The sequence below is a fragment of the Vigna angularis genome, chromosome 4 (assembly GCF_016808095.1).
Source record: "Vigna angularis cultivar LongXiaoDou No.4 chromosome 4, ASM1680809v1, whole genome shotgun sequence".
Lineage (NCBI taxonomy): Eukaryota > Viridiplantae > Streptophyta > Magnoliopsida > Fabales > Fabaceae > Vigna > Vigna angularis.
Window position 1 is genome coordinate 38,445,537 of NC_068973.1, and position 18,363 is coordinate 38,463,899.

General features: G+C 30.7%; 1 protein-coding gene and 1 pseudogene across 2 annotated transcripts; one reads left to right on the plus strand and one right to left on the minus strand.

The window, feature by feature from the left end:
* Nucleotides 1-4,982: 4,982 nt before the first annotated feature.
* On the plus strand, nt 4,983-13,403 carry LOC108331985 (AUGMIN subunit 4-like; annotated as a pseudogene).
* Nucleotides 13,404-14,707: 1,304 nt separating this feature from the next.
* On the minus strand, nt 14,708-18,266 carry LOC108330681 (probable pectin methylesterase CGR3). 2 transcript variants are annotated; one of them, XM_017565190.2, is made up of 7 exons: nt 18,085-18,266; nt 17,632-17,796; nt 17,489-17,528; nt 17,345-17,386; nt 15,926-16,315; nt 15,416-15,471; nt 14,708-15,078 (listed from the first exon to the last, which is right to left on the minus strand). In XM_017565190.2, the coding sequence occupies exons 2-7, from the start codon at nt 17,746-17,748 to the stop codon at nt 14,926-14,928; spliced, it is 798 nt and encodes a 265-aa protein (XP_017420679.1). In that variant the 5' UTR covers nt 17,749-17,796; nt 18,085-18,266; the 3' UTR covers nt 14,708-14,925. The 2 variants fall into 2 exon arrangements, with proteins under 2 accessions (XP_017420679.1, XP_017420681.1); XM_017565192.2 differs by having other exon boundaries at nt 15,926-16,300; nt 18,085-18,264.
* Nucleotides 18,267-18,363: the final 97 nt, after the last annotated feature.

Consider the following 18,363-nt stretch of genomic DNA (forward strand, 5'->3'; position numbering starts at 1 on the left):
TAAATAATTTTTACAATAAAAGATAGTTTTACAATGAATGTCATATTTCTTGATTAATATAGTCGTATTAAATTGAGTTGGATTAGAGTAAGACCATGAAACACGTTTGTTCATACTTGAATTATTTCGAAAATAATTATTTTTCATTTTGTAAGGTTGAAAATGTAACATCCCAAATTCTCACATTAATGTAACATTACATTTACGGTAACATCCCGTAATCTCATCCTTTAAAATTTCCTAGTTGATATAAGTCTATACATGTAAAAAGGTTCTAATTATAGTTCTTCTACTCCTCCCTTTCCTTGGTGGCACTGTGTGAGGCGACATTCTTTCATCTGCTCCCGTATAACGAATTATACGATCATCGCACATACCCAAACACAAACAAGTAGGGTGAGCTAACATGCAACCAATCATTTATAAAACATGTATGCAAACCTCGTATAATAATTATGTCAGATATACTCATACCATCATACAACAATCACAACATACATATTCATCTATTACTTTGATACACATGATAAAATTCACAAGACTTGTTACTTTATACCCGACTCGTCCGGACTAGAATGATTACCGAGCTATGGCGGGTCTTGCACTCGTGGTGGCTTTATGAAATTTACTATTCATTAATTTTTTTTTTAGATTCCTTAATAATGTCTTCAAATCTGATCTTAATTCCTTCCATGCTAAGAAATTCTTATCTCCTTTTTTTTCACTTTTTTTTTATTCACTATTCACTTTTTACTATTCACTATTCACACTATTCAATTTTCTTAAAAGAATTTCCTAAATAAGTTATCAAAATTTGAACCTCTCCTTCTAAATTACTATAATTTTATATCCAAAATTTTCATTTTTCTATCCATTAAAATTATTATAACTAATAAAATGCTAAAATTTAGTACTATAAATATTTTTTTTTCATGGGTCTTACAGAAAACAATAAAATATTTGCAATTTTGAGCTTAAAAAAACGTTTGTGTATTTATATGTTATTCTTACATAGTCAACTAACTATGATATAAAGACTCTTAACTTTAAGCATTTTTAATTTTAAATATCAGGTAATCGTTTTTTATTAGAGGTAATCGTTTTTTCATCAGAGGTGCACGTACCCTTACATGATTAGATACCGGCTACATTAATTGAATTATCGTAATTAATTATGGATCATATGGTTTAATTTATAGATTAATATAACTAATAATATGACTTTTTTCCTAAACAGATATGAATGAGTACATGTTAAATTAGTAGACTAATATGTATTTGGTTAGATCAAAGTTCTATGCTATTACGTATTACATATATTATTTATTCATTAAAAGAATATAGTATATAAAAGTGTATACGGTTTACCTTTTAAGAAACAAAAAATTATATGTATATAGATTCTATCTTAAAAATTAACCACACATTATTTTTAAATTTGAGAGGACTTGAAGATAAATTTTTTTATTGTTTATTTGAGTGAATTTGGAGGTAAATGAGAGTGAATTTGGAAGTAAATTTTTTTAATCTGTCACGTCAATCAAATCCTACACTAATTCTTACAAACTTTACTTTCAAATTCATTCTCACTTACCTCCAAATTCACTCAAATAAACAACAACAAAAATTATCTTCAAATCCTCTCAAATCCCCTCAATTACTCTCCCCCAAATCCCTTCAAGTGAATAAGGCCTTAGGTATAGTAAATGAACGTGTTCTCGTGAGTATTGTTTGATTCAGTATTTCTTTTGATCAGTAATTCCTGTTTTGGTTATATATGAATATGTCACAATACTTATTCTCATCCTTATGTCTGTCAATTTTAAAATACTAGAACAACTTAAATATTTCGTCTTGAATAAAAGAATATATGGAATATTTTGACATTAAATATTTGATAATATATTTTTTGTTTATTTGATTTTTTTATATAAAAAAAAACATATTTGAAACAATAAATTAGTTGTAATGGATGTGGATGTGAGCGTGATAAGAGTGGAAAATGAAACTAAAATTTTATACGTATTAAATGTAAAAATGAAAATAGAAACAAATTTTTATTCTGACGGTAGAAATGAGATAATCAAACAAGTGTTCCATTTTCATCTCATACACTGAAGAAATTATTTTTCTTATAACTTAGAATACGTTAAATATCGTATAGACATTAATTTACTTTATATTAAAGTATGTTATAATATAATCATAGGAATAATTTTGTAGAAGAACAAAAATTGAAGATTCCACAATAAACCTTGACACTTTGCAGCATAAGTAAAATAAAGAAGTGAGAAATAGATGTCAGAAGCAACTTGGATGAACTATATATGTACTTGAAAATGTCTCCACTACAGGAGGCAAGGGGTGGGGGACGGGGATGATAAAAGAAAAAAGTTTGTTGAGTCTGTGGAAACAGTTATATCATGTAGTGCTGTGCCATGCAATTCCCACGTGACTTTTTCCCTAAATCACGTGTCTGGCTGTTGTCCTTGCAGCCCTAGGGTCATACATAATCCCTATCATCCCTACAAAAATTCTCTACAATGAACTAAATAAAAAGGTGTTAAGACAATAAAATTAGTTATGAGAAATAAAATTAGATTATGTTATAATCATTTATGTATATAAAATATTAAAGTTTTTTTTATTCAACAACACAGATTAACTTACTATATTTAATGTTTTAGAGTTTAAAAACTAGCTAAATTTAATGTATTATAACAACAAAGTTATTAATATATGCGTACATGAAAAAGGTTGAGAAACTACTAACCGATTAAGAATGAAATGCTTTTACAAATACAAATACTTTATAGATTTGAATAAAAGAAATTCATCCCTGTCCTCAAAATTTACATAAAATTAAATTAAATAATTCAGTAAAAAGTGATACTGTATAATAATTTTTTTATACCATAGCATTATATTAAATTACTTTTATACTTTAAAAAACCGTATTATTTACACAATCTCAAAAGTACAAGTATGGACTGTCTAAAGTAGTCAATAACAGTCAAAATACATTGTTAGAGTAAAGGTAAAATAATCGATTAATATTACTGATTAAATTGTGAAATATACTTATGGTTGCATTTTGAATCATTCATTACAAAAATCATGGTTACTAAAAGAATTAAAGTCAATCTAGATGGAGAAAGTGTAAAGAAACATGATCAAGATGACTATGGAAAGGAGAAAAATAGTGATACATATTTCAATACACGATATTTTTTTAAAGTTGTATCGAAGAAGATACTTCTGTTGTTGTTGGAAGTCTCACATCGACTAAAGATAAGGTCAATTCTTAGTTTATAAGTGAATGCAAACTTCACTCTACAAACCGATTTTGTGAGATTGAGTTAGGTTTAAAGTGCACTTCTGATATAGTATCAAAGTTATGACTAGGTCCTATTGGACCGATTTAAGTAATTTAGAGTTCTATCTATTTAAAATGATATTTCTAAATTTATTTTTTATGTAGAAGTAGGGAGAGGTGAGAATAATTATAATGTAAAATTTATCATATTATAGTATATACTCGTTTAAATCAACTCATTAATTTTATTTTATATTAGAAAGATTTAAATTAGTTTTATAAAAATTACTCATAATAAATGAGTTTTACCATGTTCTTAAAATCATACCAGGAATTATAATGTGATAAATTCTTTATTCATTTATTATTCTTCAAGAATAGATACACGCTTTAAACTGATACTAAATACTAACAATCTCTCAATTAATAGGTTTATGAATTTTTTACTTATCATTATTATCATCTATGTGAGACTTTCCACGTACATTGATTCCTAACCATCTCTCTCTACTTATATATTCATTATACTATTTTTACCTTAAACTTTATTTAACTCTAACCTTTCTACTTATACATTCATCATACTCATATTTATCGTCATCAAAACTCATCCAGAAACCAGTTTCGTTGAAAATTAATGTTGTCAAAACTTATCCAAAATACACTAAATCTATCTATAATCACGTTCAAACCAAGTGTTTTCATAATGAAGAGATATCAGAGATAGATAATACACGTAACCTTCTTCAACTATTTAGATGGCATATTTATATCATTAAAAGGTGACTAATTAAGCTTTTAATATATATATTACAGCCACTTGTTAGGGACGGACACGACTTGTAACATGACTTATGAGCATCATTCCTTTACATTTTGAGACTACTACGTATCATTGCTCAGTGGCCATTTAAATTATTTTTTTGGTAGAAATTCATTAACTTGTTTCCTTTACTAAAGAAAAAACAAATCAAATACAATAAAATTCTCGATGATAAAATCAATCAATAAAAAATCTAAAATCTTGAAATTTTATTTAAAATTATATAAAGAGAAAAATTAGGTGCTTTATTTATTTATGTATTATTAACCCACTGTTTACAGCAGTACACCGCAAACAACCCGTTATTTGTTGTCATAATCACTATCATTTTTTTAAAAGATGAAAAGAAGAGTGTATCATTTGATTAGAGTAAAAAATATATTTAAATAATTAATTTTAGACACAAAAAATAATTACTCACTAATCTCTAAATAGTCACTAATATAAATAAAATATTATAATTAATGATTAAACATATTTTAAATTAATAATTAATATTTTAACTATAAATAAAGGTAATTAATGTCTAAATTAATTATTATTAACAATAATAGTAACTATTTTGGAGACTAATAATTTTAAGGTGATAAATTAATATATAAGTTAGTCAATATAGTTAATTATTTTTTATTTCTAAAAATTAATTATTTAAAGATTTTATGGTAGTATCAATATAAATCAATAAATTATTATTTTTAAAAGGAAAAAATTAAAATGTATTAAATCCTAATTTAGAATATACTCCTTCATGACTTTTTATTTAATCAAATAAATTATTTTTTCTTCACTAACATAATACAAATCTCGTTTTTCTCTGACTATGATCAAACGTTAAGTTAAATAACATATTTTAGTATTTCATCGGAATTTTTAACCCTAAAAAGTGGTGCAGGTATAGTCGTTCAGTTTGTTTTAGAGTTTCTTTGGCCTTAATGAAGTAATTAGATGGATTGTAGGTTTTAATTAGCATGATTTGAAGATGGAGCTTCGTCTTCTTCGACTCGTCATCTTCTCGAGAGAGCAGCAGCCACAACTCCATTTCAGGTTTCGCTATCATCATTTTAGATCCATATCTTCCATTTTTCTCAACATTCAAACATCTTCTTCTCCATTTTCCTACCTCACCGAACCTTACAACCTATTCCGCTAGGATTTCCTTCGTATTTCACCATTTTCTTCATTTTCAACCGATTAAACCTACTTTTGCACCGATTAAACGCATTTCCACCGATCAATCTTTCGTTTCCACCGATTAAACGGTCCAGATTAGGGCTCATTCTCCATTCTAGGATTTGCACGGCCATCATGAAGGGTTTGCACGGCCAGAACCTCCCCGGCGACGTGGCGCAGGTGGTTGATCAGCTGGAGCGCCACTGCTTCGCTCCCGATGGATCTCTCATCTCCAAGCCTCTATTCAACGATCTCCAACTCGTATCTCTCTCACCCCATTCTGATCTCTCTGTGTTTGTAAAATGTCCCACTACAGTTGCCATATGACTCCTCCGTTCTTCTTTTCAAAATTTGTACTCTTTTACCCGTTTTGTCAAATTTCTCAGAAGTTGAATAAAATTTAATTGGATATTGATCCTTTTGTGTTATTTTGCAGGCCAGAGAGGAGATGTGCAGGGAAAGACTGCGTTACCTGGAAGCCATGGTAAAGCTTTATTTATATAATGAGTGTATAGTATGTGTTTGTTGAAAGGATAAAACTTATATACAATACTTTTTAGGTGCTGCTTGTGTTGTTATTTAATCAGAATTAGGATTGTACTTCGGTAATAAGTGGAATATGGCTTGTTTAAAAGATTACGCGGACTACTAAGATGAAACCTCAATTCTGATTGTATAACATTGAAAACGCCAACCAAGGTACTGCATCTAAGTTTAAAATAGAGATTTGCTAAAATGGTATGTAATATTTGAACTAAGAATTGTGATATTTTGGGGGTAAGATTGCAGTTTTCGGTATCACTGGAACGTGTTGGTTAATTATAGTGTGATTGTTTTCTTGCTACAACAATAACAATTTTATTTTATCACGCTTGGTGAGATTTGCTACTTGTATGTATGACATGATGTTATTCAGTTTGGTTAAAGAACAAAACTTCAAAAATATAATTTGCCATAAGATACTTCCTATCAACTTCCAATTTATTTCTTGGTCTTCGCACTCTTTGAAGGACTGAAAATCATGCGATCTACTCTCCTTACTAATATTTTTAATGACCTTTGTACTTTGTGATTTGTATTTCTCATATGGGGATCTGGTTGCAGGCGATATATTCTGAGGCTATTGCAATGGTGGAAGAGTATCAGCAAGCCGTTTCTGTAGGCAACCTTTATCCACAGCTTGGGTTGAGGAACACTCTTCAGGTTTTGAATTGTTGTTTCTGAAAAGTATGTTTGATTCATGAACAAGTATGTGAGAATGTTGTTGATTTTTGGTCTTGGATACTCTAGTCTTGGCATTTTTTGTTTATATGTTTTTAATTTTTTGGCACATTGGTCTTTATTGATTTAAACAAACTTTACATGTGTATATGTTGTCAGGTTTATCAGACTCTAGAGCATCAAATGGTTGTTGCTGAAGCAGCTCAACGATGGAGACTACCTCTTATCTCCAAAGATGGGGAAGTTCATGATGAGGATATTGAAAAGCTAAGTGTTGTGTCTCGAAGCTCCCTTGACAGTACTGTTAGTGGGGTCAACTCTTCTAATTATAACACTCCAAACAGCTCTGTTAGTGGGACTAATTCAGCTCTTGTTGCTTCGGATCCAGTGGAGCCTGGTGTTGGTGGTGTTCCAAATCGGTTTTTGGGAATTACGCCTGCTTATTTGTGGCAAACTCAGTGCCAGAAAACACCGTTATCTGTGGTATACTATGTAATTGCATATGAAAGTCAGCTAAGAATGCTCTTTCTGTGGTAGATTATGTTTTTTTTTGTGATTAAGTGTTATGCTTTTCATTATTGACACGTTAACAATATCCTTAGGATATGACTGAATATCGCTTGCCTGTTCACGGGAGGTAGATGCTCGCTTGCAAATGAAATGTGAAAAATTATCAGACGCCTTTGTATTGGATGATAATGGTAACTGTGATCTGCATATTACTTATATATGGAGTTGTGGTTGGAGAATTGCTGATTTTCCTTGGTTACCATTTTGATTTTATGTGCTGGCTGATTCCTCATTTCCTCATTTATTGTTTCAGATTCTTCATCGTCTGCAAGTCAAAGTTCAAGTTCTCGGCTTCCGGAAAGGTTTATGTTCATTTGAGTAGTCTAATTCTTTTCTTTTTTTGGCAACGTATTCACTTACATGAGAAGTTATGGCCTATATGGCTATCCAGTTTTAGTCTTGTCTCAACTCTCACAAGATGAGACTTGTAAGTTTTATGACATATAGTCAACAATAATTTACTGACCCACAAAATCACGTCAGTATTTATGTTAAAGTTGTTGGATGAGGTCAGATCTGTATTCATCCAATTTTAGATTAGTATAATGATGAAAGAGCCTGATAAGAATTTGCTTTAATTTTAGTGATTGTAACAACAAAGGTTTATTTGATTTTGGTTTCTTTTCTCAGCAGGACGGAGAATTTTTTTTTCTTTTCTTTCAAAAAATATCATTTTATTTTGAATTCTAGGTGAAGGATCTATCTCATTTGCTGTTGCATGTATATGCTGTGCAAACAGCAAATATTTGAAATGGTACTTGTGAGTCCCGTCCTAGAAAAATAACTGTAAACTAAAGTTTCTTGCTTTTATTTTTCCCGTTACTTTACCAGGGTGAAATTGTTGATTGAGGAGATCGAAAGAGGGGAAACAGCACTGCTTGATGACCTATATTCTGCAGATAGAAAGTTTACTGAATATTACAATGTACGTGCACAAACATTTAGTACAAGAACCATCTTTTTGTGGACGCAAACATTCTCTGAAACTCCCATATTAAATCTGTGTGCCTGTCAGAGAGATAAAGAATTTACTTGTGTGGTGTATTATGCATTACAAGTTGTATTTCATTTTTGGTAACATGTTTATGGTGGCATGTAGATTCTGAATGTCATTATGCTTAAATAGGTCTTGGAGCAGATACTTGCAGTGCTTATTAAACTTGTCAAAGATTTGAAGTTGGAGCATCAACACAAATACGTCAGTATTCATTTAATGAATTCCACTGTATTGATTGCTAAACACATATCTTGACTAATCCTCTGTACTTGTAGGATGACCTGCAAAAGACTTGGCTCTGTAAAAGATGTGAGACCATGAATGCTAAATTGAGGTTAGTTTCTTATCTGATACCTATGTATTTTCATTGTTCTTCACCAGAAATATACTGAAATTTGAAGTAACTAGAAATGAGATGATAAATCTAATAATTGATAATAGAAAGTCTCGTATGAGATGATTTGGTAAAAATAATTTTGCTTTTGTGTGTAATAGACCGTGTTTTAAATTCCAAAGAGGGTGTTTCTTGTACACCAGTTAGATGCAAAACTTTGCTTCTATTTATGGGTCAAGGTAATTAAAAAAAAGAAATTAAACTATATATATATATATATATATATATATATATATATATATATATATATATATATATATATATATATATATTAACATCTAGACAATGTAAGATAGATGGGTTCATCTAGAGAATGTCTTCTATAGTATATAATTTTTCTGTTAGCAGGATGGTTGGTTGCAAAAATACATCACAGTAGATTTGTTGAATTGTACAATGGTTATATTTTAGTGAGGATAAAGGGAAAAAAGTGCAAAAAGAATTGGAGGCAGTTGAGACTAAACGATAGGATGTTGAGTCTGAAACTCAAGGCATAATTCTTGAAATTAATTCGTTTTAAATTGAGATAATAGTATTTCTATTTTCATATGTTATTTGTAACATTTTTCTACCTCCACCCTGAGTCAGAGAGAAACATGATTTGTCTAAGTTTGTTCATAATGGTAGTCTGATTTAAGTCCAGATCTTAGCAATGATATGTTAATTTTGTCAGGCTCTGTTATAATTCTGATATTACCAATTTCTTGTCAGGGTTCTGGAACACGTTCTCCTGCTTGAAACTTACACTAAGGAATCCATACCTGCCCTTCATAAGATAAGGTATGAATAAAATCTTTACAAGTCTATGAGCACTCTTTATTTTAAATACACCATTTTTTGTTTTTCAATGTTAGGAAATATCTTGTTGAGGCAACAGAAGAAGCTTCTATTGCATATAACAAAGCGGTATGTTCCTGTGTCCTCGTGCATATTTTAGTTAGAACTAACCTAATTTAGTAGGCATCGACTTAGTTCTATGTAATTTCTTACCATGAATTGAGTTCTTCACCAGGAAAAAAAAATGTTAATGTGATGAAGTTAGGTAAATTTGTCAAATTAGCTCAGAAAATGCCATCCGTGTTGAGAGCATCTTGTGATTTCTTATGCATTGAAAATAATGTATTGATGCCTTTTCAGTCTAGTTATTTTCTTTTCTAGTGTTGTGGGATCAGAGAACTTTTAACGGGCAAATTATAGCACATCTGTTCAAATTCAAATCTTAAATACCTTATCATTTTTTATACAATATTCTCAAGTCTCCTCATTGTTGTGACTGTTTTAATTGAACAAGAAATATTTGTTACTTATTATAATGTGAATGAGATTAAAGTATTTTGATGGATGTTGCAACTCCAGAACAGAATAAGGGAATGAGGAATTGAAACATGCATTTGAAGGAGATTGAAACATGTACTTGAAGGAGAAAATTGTGAAGTAATACTATCATCTACATCATAAAAGTGTGAATTCTTTGTTACAGAAACCTAAGAAAATTATAGTAGAGTGTTGTTACTGTGGAATTTTGAAATGTGGAGTCTGTGCCAAGGGTTGACTGTCAGTATCTTAACCAGTACCCCGGATCTAATTTTTGTTTCATCTGTGAAATAGTTATATAACATAGTTTTGGTTAGTGGTTTGTACTACTCAGTAGTTTTCCTTCTAGTATCAAGACCTTGTTTAGATATTCTTTTTTTCATAAACCAAACTTTTACAACTTAAAATCAATTTATGCACCTTAATCGTATTAAATGTGAGAGATTAGAGAGCTTTTGTAAAAGTTGAAATGTAAAAATTGATTATAAATTAAAAGAGAAATTTAATTTATTTTACATTTTTGTTATCTTTCTTATTGGTACTTATAGATAAGTTTATCACAGCAGATTTTCAATTTATTTTTGGTCTCATTGTGATTGTCTTTTCCTCCTCTACTCCAATACTTCATCATGTCTGCTAGTTATATTCTTACCTTTAAACCAGGTTACCCGGATGCTCGAGTACCAGGGTGTTGATCCTCACTTTGATAATATTGCAAGGCAGTACCATGACATTGTGCAGGTAATACCAGTTTAGCTCAAAGATTTACCTCATTTCTACCAAATATATTTGTTGTTGTAACTAAGAGAGTTACTTGGGGCTTCTGGTTGACATCCAACTATCCTTTCCCACCAAGCCTGTCCATTTCTAAGTTGTAACTAAATATTGTATTGTAACTGAAGATCGAACCCCAAACTTTGTTTAAAAGACTTGTTGACTGCTTCTGTCAACGGCTTCTAGTTTTCTATCAAATATTTATTAACAAATAGATATGTCAACCAACTTCTATTCAATTCTCTCTAGTATTTATATTCGGTTTGTCCCTGAAACTTTCCTTGTTTGTGATGACAAAAACGAAGAAATATGATGATATAAAAAACTCATCATTTCAATTTCCTACGTCTGTTTTTTTTATTTTTTTATTTTCAAGTTTCATATGTTGGTGCATTGTGCAGAAATTGGAGAACATGCAATGGACAATCCACCAAGTTGAAATGGATCTGAAACGTTTGCCAGATAAACCTAGCACATAGAGGTTTTATCTCCTTATCTTGCTTTGAATAGCTTCATGTAAATGATATTTAAGACGCCCCTTTCCATAACTCATTATTAATCATGTCCCTAATGATTGATAAAGGTGTGTAATCTTCAATATGTGAGCCTGTTTAAATATTTAGACTACTTTGCATTACCTTACCTGATGATAGAGGAGAAAAAGGAAAGCCAGCTGTTTCTTAGTTTAAGATGCATCAGTGTCTTTACTCCTTGTATTCCATCATTGTAGTTTTCTACTAGCATCATTATAACACTAATATTATTTTAGACTTATCTTGATCCAGTGACTCCAAATAATTGAACATTATTTTTTGTTTTTATTTAAAAATAATTAATTAATTCATCAAAACCAATAAAAAAGATATGGTAGTCGTTTTTAAACAACCAAGTGTTTTAAATCACTTTTGATTATTCAAAAACAGCAAGTGTTTTTAAAAACAAGTCCAGATTGAGAAGCTCTCTTAGAGAGTTTAAGTCAATAAAAAGTTTATATGAAAACTTGTATAGTTGTTGGTCTTCTATTCATGCGGTTTTCTTGATATAGGTAGCTTAAAAAAAGATTAGTTACTTAGAAACATTGACTTTGTCGTAGGTAGTGTAGCCTTTTTAGTATGAGGTTAGATCAAGACAATTGTGCTGCTTGTATGGATTGGGCAGGCATAGAATTGAAGAAACATTTCTAGAATGTTCTTCTAAACTGGTGTAGAACATTTGAATAGCATTTGTCCTTATATGATTTGCACATACAAAGAGAAACAACACAACAGACAAATAAAATGTTAGATCAAGACAATTGTGCTACTTGTATGGATTGGACAGACACAACATTGAAGAAAGATTTCTAGAATGTTCTTCTAAACTAGCGTAGAACATTTGAATAACATTTGTCCTTATATGATTTGCACAGATAAAGAGACACAACACAGACAAATAAGTACCAATCATACATTTGGATTTAAACTGTTACATTGTAGCGTTTAGCTTAGTCCTTGTATTATAGCATTTAGTGTAGTATGTTTATCAAATCATTACGTTTAGAGCAACCTATTGCTTTTATGTTAGACTATTCTCTTTAGCGTTTATGATAGACATTGTGTTCAGGATATTGTTTAACATTATATATTGCGTTTAGTTCGTTATTCTAGAGAGGTATTTTTATAGACACTAATTTGTTAGATGTTTTTGTTAAACTTCAAAATAAAATGCTCCTAGACAATTTTGTCTTAACAAATTTAAATTTTATTTAAAAGTAGTAAGAATTTGATGATTTTAATGATAAAATTTAATAATACTGTGCACAATTATGTCATCTGCACCTGAATTAGACTAGTTTTGTAGTTGAATGCTTGTTCATAATATGTGTAAAGCTATTGAAGTTTGTTGTAGTTGCTGCAAGATTGTCTACTGTGCTCATGATTTGTATGTCACCTTTTCCCTTTACTATTGTGTAAAGAGGTTTGGGTGAATGCAGGTGGAAGACAAATTGAAGCAAAGAAACTGAATAATTGAATTTTAAAATGGAAATTGCTGCATCAAATTTTAAAGTTAATTATTTATGAAACTATTTTACTTGTCATCAAAGATGTATCATCATGATCGATGAGTTTTGGAAAGTTAGATTACCCAACTTTAGCATAAAGCCAAAAGATGCTTTTCTTTTTGTTATATTTATATTAAGAAGATTAATAATTTTGATATAAATAGAGAAAATTATTAATTGGTTGTTTCTTTTGAAAATTGTCAATTCCGATTTATAGTATAAGCATATATTTAAATTATATAGGATTTAGGTTTAGTAGCATCTCTTACCACTAAATTTTTACACTTATACAAATTTTATCATTTTAATTTCAAAATATACATCATTTATCTATTAATTGATTACCAAATTAGTAACGTTGACTTTCATTTAAATGTTTTATATTTTATAAATATGGACTTAAAGTGACATGGAGGAACCAAGATTCCCGACATGGTAAGATAAGAGGGCACTGCAGATTCTGAAGTTGAGCAGTCGCAACAACTTTTGAAGGCAACAGGGATTACTGGTTTTGGTGTTTGGGGGAAAAAATTAGTAATGATTTGCAATTGGCAGACATGGAATGCACCTTCTTCTGACCCTCTTCTGCAGCGTCGCTCATCTTGCCACTTGTACTCCATTTCCCACTCACTAACTTTTTAACAAATAGTTGTTCTTATGGATGATGGCCTTCACTCCACCCTTTGTAATGATCCACTCCATTCGAACATGTTAGACTAAATTATAACTGCTCATGGATGTCAACGTATGTTACTTTATGAGGAGCAAAAACTTTAATATACACGTCAGCAGTGAGACATTAATACAGAAATGTATTATAATTGACAGAAAGAGTGTCTAATTTAGAAATAAAGTAAACGACAAGTATATTATATTGTAGTAGTGTAAATAAATGCGTTACTTATTTATAATAAATTAATAATTAAACTATAAAATATAAATCATTTTTACAATAAAAGATAGTTTTTACAATGAGTATTATATTTCTTGATTAATAAAGTCATTAAACTGTGTCATATTAGAGTAAAACCAAGAAACACGTCGTTGATACTTGATTTATTCTGAAAATAATTATTCCTCGTTTTTTAAGGTTGAAAAAAATAAGCTGTCTACAATTTTGAGCTTAAAATACATTTGTGGATTTGTATATTATTTGAGTTAATTATACTCTCAATTCCAATCACTTTTAATTCTAAACATTTTTAACTTCAAACACTAGGTAATAGTTTTCTCTAAGATAAACATTCTTTCCAATTTGAATAGAGATTATGTTTGTAAATAACACTGACAGTTAGTTGAGTATCTTAGAAGATAATCAATATGTTAATATTAGAACGTTATTAATGTATATCATAAAATGTATTATTAATTGTAAATTTTTTGGTTTAATTTATATATTAATGTAACTAAAAGTATAATTGGTATGATCTCGTTCTGATAAAGTAGGATCAAGTAGGTTTGGATCAATACATGTCAACCAGTAGAGTAACATGTATTCAATTATATCACATTCTATATTCTCATTATTAAATGTATTCAATTAGATCACATTATATATTCTCATTATTAAAAGACATGTGAACATATACAATACATATGTTGTTTATTCATTAAATGAACATAATATATAAAAGTTTATATTCACCTTGTATATTTGCAAATAATTACTTTTCCAGTTGCAAAAAAAGGCACAAAAAAGAAAACCTTTTATGCATGACGATATGATAGAATCGATACCACTGGATAAATAATCCAATAATTCAACATTCATCACATTTAGTCATACAACTGTTGCTCATGAAAATGATAAGAGCAATTTAAATATTTGGATTTAGTAAAATTGTAACAGTAACTGATACGCAGATATTAGGAAAATAACACGTTACAGAATACAGTACAGGATATGACCTCTTTTCATTACTAGAATACATAATCTATATGCTCACAACAGGAGTGGAGAACAAGAAAGAGAAATAACTTCATTTTGGTTTTCTGGTCTAATATATAGAAATTAGCTAGTGGTTTGACTATACCTAATTTCATACGAGGAATAGTTTATAAATAATATAGCTAGAGAAAAAGCGAAGTATGTAACGAGATTCAATCTATATCTCAATGAAATAGTTACGTTCCTTTAAAGTACAATAATCACTTCCATTGCATTTAAGATCACCTATTCAACTAAGAAATTAATTAAAATTTGATAAATTAAATTACCTTTTATAGAAAAAAAAACGTTTTAGATGAAACTCACGGGTAACAACCATTGGGAGCTTCAATAATTCAAATGCAATCATCGTGAAAGTCAATTGAGAGACTTCAGGTGGAATATCTGGCAATTTGGAATATATGAACTCTTAGTTGAAGCCTGTGCAAACTTCTTGGAAGCAGCATCATTCTCCTCTAAGTTAATCTGAAGGAAATACCGGACCCACCAGGATGAACTCCTCATCTTAGCCTGAAGCAAAACAAATCCGTAAATTCTTTTTCTTTCATGTTGTTTGTATATATGTATATATGTGTGTGTATATATATATATATATATATGTGTGTGTGTGTGTGTGTGTGTATATATATGTGTATATATATATATATATGTGTGTGTATATATATATATATATGTGTGTGTGTGTATATATATATATATATATATATATATATATATATATATATATATATATATATATATATATATATACTATCATTGCCTCCTTATTATCTATATATGTGTTACACACAATAATAATGAAGCAATGATAATAAAAATATGATTACTCCAGGTAAAATGTACTCACCGTTTTTCCATATTTAGAAACGTCTGCACCCTTAGCCTTTTTATTATCTGGAAAACCTACATTTACACACAAAATCATCAGATGCTAATACGCCAGACAGAGGTTCAAAAGATTATTGATTGCAGCTTAGGATAACCTTTCAACCTATCAGAACCAACACAAGAAAAAGCTTCAAATCTTACTACCATATTAAATTTTCAACCAAAGAATGCCTCAGATTCATTTTAAATCCAGTGAGAGAGAATTTAAGGGTATGGTTAAAACACAATTCCTCTCAATACACAAATGTCATACTTGACGCCATTGTATACAACACACCAAAAAGTTAATTCCTATATAGCTTACGAACTATAGCAATCCTGGAAACGTTACCCTACTTTCATTTCCTTCTAGTGATTTTGCTACTATAATAAAACTACATGAATTATTGCTAGATTACATGACTCTCCTTTCAATGATTTTTTTTTTTTTATATAGACGGGATTAGGCACTAATTTTGAGTGCACTTACCAGTAAATATCACTATTCCATCAGTTGATACCCTTGCCAAATCCGGAAGAGTTTTGTTAAGGTATCTGGGAGATAAGAAATCAAGGGCATCGGAAATGATTACAAGAGAGAAAGCTTTTGGCCTGTATGGAAGAGGAAACTTGATATCAGCCATACGCACAATGCCTTTGCGAATAAGTGCTTTGCAATTAGCATCAGCATCCTCTATATCATAAGGTTCTATACCCCAGGCTTCAGTTTCCTCCTCTTTTAGCAATTTAGAGACCACATAGCACGTATCAGGGCCAACATGCAAAACTTTGTGTAAGCTATCACCATATGCTTTCTTCAAAATGGGAATTGCTCGTGGGACCTCTCCAGTACACAAAGAGTCACCTGCATTTGGAAGATCTGCATGTTATTACAGTACATTTGGAAGTTAAACAATCTGTATGTTCAAATGATTAAAAACATTTTTCATAGAGATGCAACTAAGTTATGGCTCTTAGTTAAGAGCAACACCACAATTTATTAAACAACTCCAAAAACTGAACTCTTTTTCCAGAAACCTTTATCATGATTTATGGATATTTCCCATACACGTGAAATCAGTGTAGTGAATGTTACTGAACTAGTCTATGAACTGCAGAAGTACCAAAAAACTGGTCTTTCCTCACAGAACAGCACCATTAGTTTAAAACCAGGCTCCTTAACAAGATGCAAAACACTGAAGTAACACGGTGAATGGCACAGTAGGAAAAACATATAACGGTCCATTCATTTTGTGCAATATCATTTATCCTATTTACGCAAGTCAGAAGATAGCCATAATGCACGGCCAGTACAAAACCAACTAGATTGTTTTAGTTACAATCAAAAAGATAATAAGGGGTACATAACCAGTGGCAGGATATTGCTTTCCGGAAACAAGAAAAGATAAAACCAAGTAACTGCACAACGGCTACTTGTGTTTTTGAGCTTACAAAAGGCTAATAAAACAATGACAACAAAAGCCTAATCTCATTAGTTGGCTACATGAATCAAATGACACCATCATTAAACTCTCCTAAAGAGCAAATTCTCAAAAACAATATTCATCATATCTGTCTTAACAACATCTTCCAATGTTCTTCCTTCTCACCCTTTTCACAAGAATAAAACTCATTTAATCTTTTCTCCTCACTTCACTAGTGACCTTTATAATGCCCTAGTCGAATTTTTCCATCAAGGTAAGTGAGACATGGATTTTTCCTAAACAAAAGAGTTATAAAACTTCTCACAATCAAGAAGTAACCACAAGGAGAATCGCCAATGAAAAAAATAAAATCAAACAAGGCACAATTAATGCAATACCAACAAAATACCACCTTCATATGTATAATGCCTTAAGAAAATAGAAAGTAAAGCAAATACCATTTAAGAGTCAGGGAAGAAAGGTACCTTGAAGCCTGCTGAAAGACTCCAAACGGCTGCCAAATCCACCTATAAAAAGCAACAGGGAGGAAAAATAAATAAATGCACGCTCGTAAAACAGGAATAAAATCATAGCATCTGAATTTAAGTAAGAAACAATTGGAATTAAACCTGAGCCCTTGTAAACATAGCCAATGAGAAACAAGCCTCCCTACAGAAGTTACCAACATAAAAGTGATCAGAAATCTCCACCATATAATAAAACTGCACAAGTAAGCTCCACGTGTTTATCATAATCTGAATCTATACACTACCAAAATTATGAGCCCAACCGACAAAGCTGGCGAAGTCTTTGATTTCGACGATGAAAACAATCCACCTCCGCTGTCTCCAAATCGCCGAGACAGATTCACAGGTCTCCGCGACATCATTCAATTGTTTATGTTATGACCACGACGATGTTAATGTTATATAGTACTCTGCAAGATTAATCAGCAGGAACATCTCAATAAATGGATCACTGAGTTAAATAACGACACAATATCATATAATTCGCACCATCTAAACATCAAAAGCTAATATGAGTAATTTACTTTAGTTTGAACATTTCGTTTCTCCAACGCATCCAGGACTATAATTCTAAGAACTAGACCGTTGGAAGCAAGGAAAAGTAGCAGATATATCAAAACAAAAATAGAAAAATATTAAAGGTTATTCAGTTAATTGATGGACACGGATCCGAACAATGTTCTCTGCTTAGTGCTTACCAGCAAAAACAGCGTTACTGAACCTTCTCTATGAAATTGGTATTAGAGCTTAGATCTGAACTTCGTGCATTCTGTCTGTCCTCCACAACGCGCATGGATTAAGAAAGAAAGAAAAAAAGGACAAAAACAGAGACTGGGTTCGTGGGAATGTAACTAAACTAATATTCCTGTTGCTATGTTTTACCAAGTGTCGGTTGGTTGGTCTGAAAACAATATCCAACGGTATGGGTTCATAATGGGCTTCCTACTGGCCCACTTTCTTTATTATTCAAACCGGCC